The sequence below is a fragment of the Eulemur rufifrons genome, chromosome 18 (assembly GCF_041146395.1).
Source record: "Eulemur rufifrons isolate Redbay chromosome 18, OSU_ERuf_1, whole genome shotgun sequence".
Taxonomy (NCBI): domain Eukaryota; kingdom Metazoa; phylum Chordata; class Mammalia; order Primates; family Lemuridae; genus Eulemur; species Eulemur rufifrons.
Window position 1 is genome coordinate 28,780,603 of NC_091000.1, and position 11,100 is coordinate 28,791,702.

At 39.9% G+C, this 11,100-nt stretch overlaps 1 protein-coding gene across 1 annotated transcript in view; it reads right to left on the minus strand.

Moving 5' to 3' along the window:
• MGAT4D (MGAT4 family member D) overlaps window positions 1-5,082 on the minus strand; it is a 42,060-nt gene extending 36,978 nt beyond the window's left edge. The window contains exon 1 of the mRNA XM_069493253.1: window positions 4,989-5,082. Coding sequence (XP_069349354.1) covers window positions 4,989-5,082 — 94 coding nt within the window. The remainder of the gene's footprint in view (window positions 1-4,988) is intronic.
• Between the last annotated feature and the right edge of the window lie 6,018 nt (window positions 5,083-11,100).

An 11,100-nucleotide genomic window follows, 5' to 3' on the forward strand; every position in this document is an offset into this window, starting at 1 on the left:
GGAAAGAATAGAAATTGGCTAAGGGTTTGGGTGGAATACAGCTTAGAAGATAATAAATTCCAGATGGATGTTTTTAAAAATTAAGGTAAAATATAAAACCATAAAAGTAATGATGATATATTTGGGTTGAAACCTAATATTTTTTCATTCATCTGTCTTCTATAAAGAAGAGTACACAAGTGGATAGCTGGAAGCAAAAATTGGATAATGCCTTTCCCCTGCTCAAAAACCTCTAAAGATTTCTCATCACACTTAGAAAAATAACCAAGTCCTTACCATGGCCCACAAAGCGCTGCATGATGGGTCCTTGGGTTCCTCTCCAGCCTCATTTCCTACCCTTCCTACTCACTCTGAGGGAGCCCAGCTCCAGCCACACTGGCCTCCCTGCTGTTCCTCACACGAACAAACACTCTCCCACCTTAGGGCTTTGGCTTCTGTAGTGTTCTCAGCACCCAATGTTCATCCCCATATCCTGTGGTGGTTAGAGCTCCCTAATTTCATTCCACTTTCCGCTAATACGATCCTGCCTCAGAGAAGCCTACCCTGCCATGAAATGTAAAATAGCACACTCCTTTTCTTCGCTATCCTTTTTATGAAATCACTTATCACTACTTGACTTTATATTATGTATTTACTGTTTTTATGTCTCTCTCCAGAGCTCTCTAGAATGCAAGCTTGAGAGGAGCAAGAACTCTGGGGTTTTTTTACTACTAAATTCCAAATGCCTGAAACAGTGACGGGTATATAGTTCCTACCAAAATATATGCTGACAAACTAATTAAATGAACTTGTCATTATAGGAACTGATTTTAGTGATTGTAAATTGAATCATGCTTTAATCAAAAGAACTGCAACTAACCAAATAAACCTTGAATATTCATGTAGTAGTTACTATTTGAAGATGCTTACAAACTTTAGAAGACGTTGTTTAACAAGCATAAACCCATGTTATTAGGGTTTCCCGGGTAATATTCTCTTTGCAAAATAGATCATGTGTTCCAAGTTGATATATCATGAATGATGCAACATACCTGGGTTTCCACATTGCAGGTCAGTCCCTGAGGGATCAATTTGGTAAACATGAAAAGAAAGAGTTTTCTCTAGAGGGGGCAGTATTTACAGAAACAACCACAAGGAAATGTTAAATGTTAAAGGACATAACCTCTAATCTTCGATCTGCTAGTTCTCTGGTAATTCACGTATCAATATTCTATTTAAATATTTATATCACTTGCATACTCACTCAGGTATTTAGTGAGGAAGAAATGTTATAAAAGGACTTTGCGAAGGTTTGAAATATACAATAATTAGATGCTTTGAGTCAATGTAGCAAAATGATAAAAACAAACATCAGTCCATGTGTGCAACGGGCCAATGTGACTTCTGCCCATAAGAAAAGGTTCCAACTGAGATCCTAAGTGCCACTGATCCTTGCTTCTCACAGCAGGATGCCAAGGCACTATGCTCCAGTAGAAATAAAATGCAAGCCACATCTGTAATTTTAAATTTTCTAGTAGCCACATTTTAAAAGGTAAAAAGAAACTGGTGAAAGTCATTTAAAAATATTATTGAAATATTTAAATAAATGTTTAATAGTATTTTATTTACTCTGAAATATCCAAAATTTTATTTCAGCATAAAAATAATCAATGGAATATTTTACCCTTTTTTGTATTAAATATTATAAAATGTGCATTTATTCTACACTTATAGCACATCTCAATTCAGATGCTAAATTTAATAACTATAGTGAAATATAGTCCTACCAAAACAGTAAAGTTTTGCTTAATGAAGAAATATTTTGCACCACTTCAGTTATTAAATATAAATTTAAACTACTTAAAATAAAATGAAATTAAAAATTTAGTTCCTCAGTTGCACTAACTGCATGCATTTCAAGTGCTTGATAGCCTCCGAGCTAGGGGCTACCATGTTAGATAGCTGTGAGTTTGTTAGAAATGCAGTATCGAGGGGTGGGGAACCTGCAGCCTTAAGGACACATGTGGCCCTTCAGATCCCCAAGTGTGGCTCCTCCGCTGAATCCAGACTTCACAGAACAAATCCCTTTACTCTGTAAAATTTGGATTCAGTCAAAAGGCTGCACTCAAGGATCTGGAAGGCCACATGTTGATTTCCACTTGAATGGTATGCACATTAAAATTTGAGAAGCATCCATTGATACTACCATAGTTCAGGCTTTATCGCCTTTAGCTGCACTATTATAATTGTCTCTTAAGTGGTTTTTTACCTCAAATCCCCAATTAGTTTTCTGGAACATTGCTCAAAGACTATAAATGGTTTCCTGAATGCTTACTGAATAAAGTCCAAACTACTTGCCTTGGTCTACAAGGTCCTATACAACATGGCCATGAACATGTCTTGACCTGACTTATTTCATTCACTGATCAGCTCCAGTAACGAGAAGCATGCTGAGATATTCATTCTTCCTTCCACTGAACACTTACCATGTGCTAAGTAATAGGTAAACGAACATGGATAAAATCAGGTTCCTGCTCTAAATTAACTGATAATTAGGCTACAAGGGATAGGGGAAAGAAGCATATATTTAAACTAATTATAATATGGAATTATCTTCAAAGTGCAACAGGCAAAGGGAGGCAGGAATGATTAATTCTTAAGGACTGACAAGTGGGAAGGAGGTGAGGAAGGTTTCAGAGAAGAGGGAAGATTCGAGAACTTAGAGAATGGATGGAATTTTGCCAAACAGCAAAAAGCAGGGAAGGGCATTACAGACTAACAAAACAAATCACAGATGCAGAGAGTATGAAATGGTACCGTGTATCTTGGGAAAAGTACGTAATTCACTCAGGGACTTAAAAAAAAGTGCAAAAAGCATGGTGTAAAGCATTGGCAGGTCGCTTTGTGTTTATTATCCACTTACTTGTACCCAGTGTGGTCCCAAAGAAAGAATATCTGAGGCAGTTAGTAGGAGATGAAGCTAAAAACATAAAATACATTTTGGATTACTCCCCTTTACACATGCTTTGCAGAATCAAACCACACTACATATCAAGCCCTTTAAATTCCCTAAGAGTGGGCCCTCTCTGTGTTAGGTTTTATTGTGAAATGTATCAGACATTACAAAAAGCATATAAAACAGTTTAAAGGATAACATCCATGAACCTACCACTAACTACCTTAGCCTTAGATATCCCATTTGTTTCCTTCCCAGATCAAATTCCTTTTCCTCCCTACCCCCAGATAATCAGAATCCTGAATTTTGTATTAATCATTCATTGCTTCCCTTTACAGTTTCTCCACTTTTGCAAGCTGATGTACACTTGGTTTTACACACTAATAAATAAAACAAGCATGTGCATTCTTCTGTACTTGCTTCTTTTGCTCAGTTTATGCTTTTGAGATTCATCTATATTAATGAGTTGAGCTGTAGTTCATTCATTTTTATGGCTGTAAAATGTTCCTCTGTACTAAATATACTGCAACATATTTATCTCTTCTTTTGTTGGTGAACAATTGTAAGAAATGACACCAAGAATATTCTGGTACGTGTCTCCTAGTGAACATGTTCAAGAGTTTCTCTACGACATATCTGTTGGTAGGGATGTTATTTAAAATATTTAATGACCTGTATGGCCTGGGTGCTGATCAATGAGAACAGAAGTTGGCCATAAACCACTGGTAAGGCTATATGCCAATTTCAACCCTGACTAGTAGTGGAATTGCGAAGACACAGGAGAAAGGCATGTTTCATAACAGAAGCAAATGAATGTAGTATACCCTTCAAGGGAAGTTTATGTGAATTCCTAAAGTTGCATATCCTCACCAAATGTTCTAAAATAAATAAAACATGGATAATGTTCTTTATAGAAAGTGAAGAAGAGGGAAAGGGCATAAAATGATTAAAGATTAGTAGAAATGCTATAAATCAGAAAAATTATACATTCATAATCTTTGAAAAGAGTAGGATAGAATGTAGATATATTGTGTACATGATGACAAAATTTGGTATTAACTAGAGGACTAAAACTTGAAGCCACTTTCAAAACTGGACCTTAACACTACTACCAAGATGACTTGTGGGCACCCAAGTCATCAATATGCTCAATAAGAAAAAGGAAAATTTACCCTAAAACAAACTAAGGGCACTCTTGGAAGGCTGAGTTCGTGATTTATAGGTTTTGTGTTTCAAATTCAAAAATTGAACTGTATGACTGCTAGAAAGTACACTATGGACAACTAGGGTTGAAAGATAAAATACAGGATACCTAGTTAGATGTGAATTTCAGATAGACAAGAAATAAATTTTTAAAGTAATTATGTCCCATGCAATTTTTTATGCTAAAAAGTCATTATCTGAAATTCAAATTAAAGTGGGCAACCTTTATTTTTGTTTGTTAAATTGGCACTCCTATGGACCACTATGAATGAAAACCTTGACGTGTTTCAGAGTGTAAGGCAAGCCACAGGGTCCATTGGAGGAAGTTCAGGCGCTCGACCAGTGCTCTAAATGGTCAGTTATGTCTCTCTCCATCATCCCACCCCTTTTGAGGAAAAGTAAAAAATACTTGAGGGAGCTTTGAAGTGTGCCCCCGAAATAAAACCTAGACCACGAATGGATGTTGGCTGGGTAACAGTAGTTACTGAAGTCAGACAAACACACGTTTCTGCAAAGAGGGAAGACCAGGGCGGGGGGATGAAGGGCACAGATGGGGCCCTTGAACCTTTTCAGGACAAAGGCGCCGCGGGGGCCGCGCGGGCCAGACCAGTTGGCACGTGACACGGCCGCCTCAGAGGAGACCCGGGCGCCCGTTACAGGGTAACTGCCGAGCAGGACAGGGTGTGGGGCATCCGCAGGCCACCGCCACGGGTACCCTAATATGATAGCAGGCGACCACCAGGTTTCCGCATCGCCCCCCTACTGTACTCTCCGACCCCCCGACCCCGCCACTCCTGTATTCCTGGAGCCCCGAAGGCAGGAAAGGAGGCAGAAGTCACCCGCCGCTTACTGGTTTGAGTCAACCTGAAGATGCAGAAGCAGGAGAAGCTGAAGAGCACGGCGACGACTAAGGCGATCAGCAAATTCACGCGCTTGGTCCTCATGGCGCTGGCTGGGCGGCCGGCGGCGGGCGGCGGGCGGCGCCCGTGACGCAGAGGCTGCGCCCGTGGAGCCCGCGCCCCTGCACGCGCGCCCCTGCGCCCCCTGTCCACGGCGTCGCTTGCGTCCCTCGCACACCTGCCGTGGCAGCTCCCTTGCCACAGACCTTCTGCACCCTTCACTTCCTGTCCTACGGTCTGGTGCATACTATGGGAATGCGCTCCACTGCTTGGCACTTGGTGCTCAGTAACTGTTAGTTTATTTTCCTGTAGCAGTTTACTAATTATACTTTTACCTCAGGCTAGAGAACACTAAGAGAAAAACATCAGTAGGATGAGACTGTGTTTGGGCTCTTTGATCCGTCATTTTCTATTTGGGTTCTTCACTCTGATCTCTCCTCTTATTTATAGGGACTCACTGGCAGTGTCTTGTTATAAGCCTTCTACTTCAAACCAGCCCTGCACTACAGGCTGGGCTACTTTCTGACAGCTTGAGAGGGGAGAAAGATTTGAACACATGCCAGCCTGAGGATGTCATTATAAGCCTGTGTTTTCTCATGTGCTAATGGCCAGGTCCCAAAAGAGGAAGCCGGGAGAAATAAATACCTCAACTTTATTGTCCTTCGTTCATTCCTTCCATCTGTTGTTGATGCTTGCCATTGGCTAAGCCATACTGGCAGCCAAAAGGCAAGGAAGTGCAGCTTGATGTACTAGATCATACAAACCTGCCTCCTTGGGTATGGAACAGGTTGGAGAAAGATGTAGAGTAGATGGGGGTGGGAGAAGGAAGCTATTCAGCATAAAGAGATATTTCCAAAATCAGTATTTCATTGTCCTCTTACTTGAGGTACAGGTTCACATTTTCAGCTGTTTTCACAGCCCTTCTGCTTGGATGTCCCGCATCAGAGTCAAGATGTCTAAACTTCTCACCAAGCTAGCTGTCTTCCCAGCACCCCTTGATTTTATCAATGGCAGCATAGTTCTTCTTATGATCAGTTTGACTTGCTTTCATTACATCCCATCATTTATAAGATCTTTATAGTCCTTCTTTGAAGTGTCTCATTGTCAGACTTGCATTTCTGTTGCTGTTACCCAGATTGTCACAATGATATTGAGACTCATCTCACTGTCTGTAGGATCTACCCTCTGCAATCTACGCTTCATTCCAAAACCAGATACTCTTCGTAGTTCACCCCTGTCAGCTGTCACTCTTGTTTGAGCAGCTCCACTCCTCCTGAATGAGAAAGATCCGACTCCGTCAGGCATGTCACTGCTTTCTCATTATCTCCCAATGCTTCCTTACTTGCCTCTTGGACCTACCAGACTCTCTTTTTTTTATTCTACGCCGAACATGTCATGTTCACTTCTCTCTTTCTGTGTCTTTTCTCTTGATGTCTACACTTTGCTCACAATGTTCAGCATCCTCTCTGACCATTCAAATCTTTTCCATATCACAAGGTCTCATGTTTTATCTGTTTCATGAACCAAAACCTGACTACAAGAGACCACTCTGATTTTCTCTTCTCTGAACTCCTTTAGTATGTAGGGTCCCTACCTTTCATTTTGATACATATCCCTACGCCCTTGGGCATAGGAGCCTCCAAAATGATCCTGAATTACACTTATAGTTAAGGAAGAAACACATTCAAAGCAGATTGAATTATTGGCCTAAGAAATGTGCTTACACATGTTAGCCTCACTGGTTAAGGAGGTCTGGGGAAGGATATCTGTGCATAGATGGCTGGGAGTCCTTTGCAGTGTGCGATAGACAAGCCTTGGCGAGAAAAGACCTGGCTGTGGGCAGAAGCTGGACAGCTTGTTTCTGCAAGGGAGCATGGGAAACAGAGGAGGAAATTCAGCTGCTTAAGAACTGATCCCCCCAACAAATTTTCAATTAGGAGGAATAAGTTCTAGGAATCTTTTGCATAGTATGGTGACTATAGTTAATAATAATATATTGTAGATTTCAAAATTGCTAAAAGAGTGGATTGTAAATGTTCTAACCACAAAGAAATGATAAGTATGTAAGATGATAGATATGTTAATTAGCCTGATTTGATCATTCCACAATGTGTACATTATCGAAAATTCACATTGTACTCCATACATACATACAATTACTATTGTCAGTTTTAAAAAGAGAACTAATCTCCCCAAATAAACAAATTATTGAAACAAGCCTGCATACATAAACCTTGTGAATAGGGTCAATGCAAACAATGAGAACCAAATAAAATTTTGGTAGGTTTAACTGTCTTGATAGTTTACAAGGCCACTACTGTATATGTAAAGAAAAACCTCGATGTAAATAGATCTAATTGGACAAATTCATGTGCCTGAAAGAAAGAAAATTCTGGGATTATTTCCACTGGTAAGATGAGGAAAAGTAATTTAATAATCAAGAACTTCTAGTTATTAAATCTTTATAAATTGAGCTCTAATCATTTCTGAGTATCAGTAGATTTTAACTGGTATCAGAGGGAGAAAACCAGGAGACCTAATGGAAGAACAGCTAGTGTTTGAATTTATCCACATAGTCCATCTCTGTTGGAAAACCCAAAGAGACCATGATGCTAAGCACAGAAGAATGATTAATTTACTCAAACCACTGAGGCTTTATCTGACAAACTCCTTGAATGCTGAGACACTTTGTAACTGCATCAATACTTTTAGATCCAAAGGGAGAAAAGGCAAAATTACTGCTTTTTAAAAATTTCTGTACATTTTGGCATTTTAACATAAGCTATATGTCATTATAATTCAAATCTTTATAACTAATCCAAGTCACAAGTCCAAATCATGTTTTCTTCATATTCGATGTTTATTTGCTTCATAACTTTGATTTACACATATTAGCAACTAATTAGTTAATACCAGCTCCAGGAACAGACTCCTAAATTTCCATGGCTTAATAGAATAGAGGTTTTTCCTTGCTCAAGTAATGTCTAATACCAGAGTTTCCAATTGATTGGCAGCTTTCCACATGATCAGTAAGAGGACCAGGTGCCTCAGTTATGTGGCTTCCCTCTCCTCCAGCAATTTGGAATTCTCTCCATTCCACTAGAGGATTGGGGAAAAGCATCCTATTGGTGAGAACTAGATGCAAAACAACTGGGAATTACGGCGCCTGGCTTGGCAGCTGCTTCCCATTCCTGCCATGGAAGATCACCGACCTTCAGTGGTTAGCTATCCTTCTCTGCCAGGGCAATGGAACTGAAATCAAAGGCTTCATGGAGGCAGTGGCGTTTCAGCTGAGTCCTGAATACTTTTAATAGGTAGGAATATGAGTGTGCATGAAGTACAGTCCATGTTTGAGCATAAAGAAGAAGCTGAAGCCAAGAGCCAGCAGGTGAATATTTGTATTCCCAGCACCTCATCCTGTGACTGGCACAGAGTAGATGATCAATAAATATCATGTGTCCTGAATCATAGACAAACCATTGACTGAGTAACAGGTTTTTGGTTTTTTTGTTTTTTGTTTTTTGTTTTAAAAAAAGAAGAAGAAGAAGAAATACTATGTTAAATGTAAACATTGATTAGAAGACACATTCTGATTTCAAAAACATTAAAATGTGAGAGCAAAGTGTTTTTTCTGAATTTTGAAACCCAGAAAAATAAGCATAGCCCATAAATCACAACCCAAACAACAGTACCCAATATGTCACCATTCAGGCCGGGGTTCAGGGATCCTGTGTCACAGTTTTTCTCCAGATTGCCCAGAACAAAGTTTTCAGGCTGGATATGTAAATCGGCTTCGACCCAATTTGGGAGGAGAACAGTCTGAGGGTTTATTCCATCATCAACCATGATATGACTTTACATCTGAGAGTCATAGCTATAAGTATTATTCTCTCACCCGAGACACTCTAGGGGGTTCAAATGGATAGTACTTTCTTCAGTGTCATCATTCATTTGTTTTCCTGTTTTCCTTCTTTTAATATTTCACCTCTTTTCCATTCATCGCCTGTCAGAACATAGATCTGGTCTCCCAGGCAGAGGCCTCTGGGTCAGTCATACTGTCAACCCACAAAGAAGGCAGCAGTAGGAAACTTGCCAGGGCCTTCCCTTTTGTCCATCCTCAGGAGGAAGTGGTAGGGTTGCCTAGGTCATGTACAATAGAGCTATATCCCCATGACATTGGGTGAGTGGGGGAATGAGTGGGCTATGATCAATCCTAGTTTGGCCATGTGATATGAACTCACACATAGGGGTTTCTGGAAAAATATGTACATATATAATATGTTCAAAGGAACAGAAGGTGTGTCTTGGGCAGCAATTTTGCCTTCCACTAGATCACCCAAATGCAATATTGATCCCTTAAACAGGATCCAATAAAATAAGTTTGTACAGTGGGAAAGAGCGAGAGAAAGTTCTCTTAGAGCACCATCCTCTACCTCTTCATTCCTCCCTCCAGCACCCAAAAACCTTTGAAACTGTTTTCCCTTTACTACCCCTCATATTTGGACAAAACACATATCACCTAATTGAGCCAGCCAGCCCTTCATGTCCTCATACTGTATTTTCAGTAATAAATGTTTCAGTGACCTGTTCTAGTGTCAGTCTGACAACTACTCCATAGGTGAAATACAATCTGTTCCACATCGTGCTGGGATTCTTTTTGGTGAAGGGGCTACTTCCACACATTGGCCACATCAAATATATTCTTTGGTCCAGTAAAATGTATGATAGGAAACCAAATTGTTACATACTTCATTGTTCCAAGTCCTTGATAGTGTCTATGGCTTTGGCTTTAGCCCAAGATGAAATAAACATTAAACTTATGTGGATTCTCTGAGGGCTACATATATAATAGTGATCCTATATAGTTCACTGGCCCATATGCTCAGGCTTATGTGCTCAGGAAATTTTTTTTTTGAATGGCAACTTTAAATAGGTACTTTTTAGGTTAGCATTCATCTGTCTCTTACCCCATTAGTGGCTTAGGTAAGGGACAAGTGGAACATATCATTATTCTACCCATGATTGCATGGCTTTGGCACCACCATGCCTACTTAAATTACCCAGATGGCAAGGCCCTCAGCTTAGCATTTTAATTCACCTTTCAAACCAACTTAATTCTTACCGTTGGCATCTATTTGACCCACTGTCATCCTCCCTTGGGAATCGCATAAGGCCTTCCAGAATTGCATCTCCTGCACTGGGGATATTCTTAATGTTAACTGGTCAAGATTCTCAGATTCCTGACCACATAGCTAGACCATTGGTTACTGTTTATAACTCTGTAAATATCCAAACATTGCCCTGAAGTAAAGAACTAAGTTCTTCCTCCACTGTCATGTACACTGCTTTCAACTCAGCCCATCCCATGAACTTACCTTTAACTGGGTTTTTCTGTTTGTAAGGCAAACAGTAACAGACTTTTATGTTGGCATTCCCACTCTACAGGAACTCTCATGAATAAACCAAAAAAACTTGTTCTATTTTAGTGGAAAGAGAGTCACAAGGTTTAGATCATTTAGCAACAGAAGGGGACTGCTAATTAGTCCTAAAGCAAAGATGCTACCTGCTCGCGTATGTGTTGTAACTTCCCCAGAGAGACCTCTCATGACATGAATTCTTTTGAGAATTTTGTTGCGCAGTTCCTCTTTATTACAACCTCTTTCTGATATCACCTGTGATATGATAGGTAGTTCAGATCTCAACATAATTTCATGCTCTTAAATTGTGGGCACTGTTTTCACTATAGCCCAGCAGTATGCTGGCAAACTGGCTCTCTAGCGCCCTCATCAGGAACTTTTTGAGTCCAAAAATCTGAGTCATCGCCACAAGGTGGCAGCATTACATTTAAGTCAAAGCCTCTAATTTGCATGCATTGTATTCTAGTGTCAGAAATTTCTAAAATCGTGTGTGAATGTGCTAGAATCCTATGGTCCCAGTAGCATACTTGGGCCACTGCCAATTATATATTTTTTATCGTTTATCAAATAGCCCCTCAAAGTGTGTCTCCTTTTTATTGGCAGGGTCCTGGAGGGAGAGTAATTTATTTACTGTTTGTAGAATACA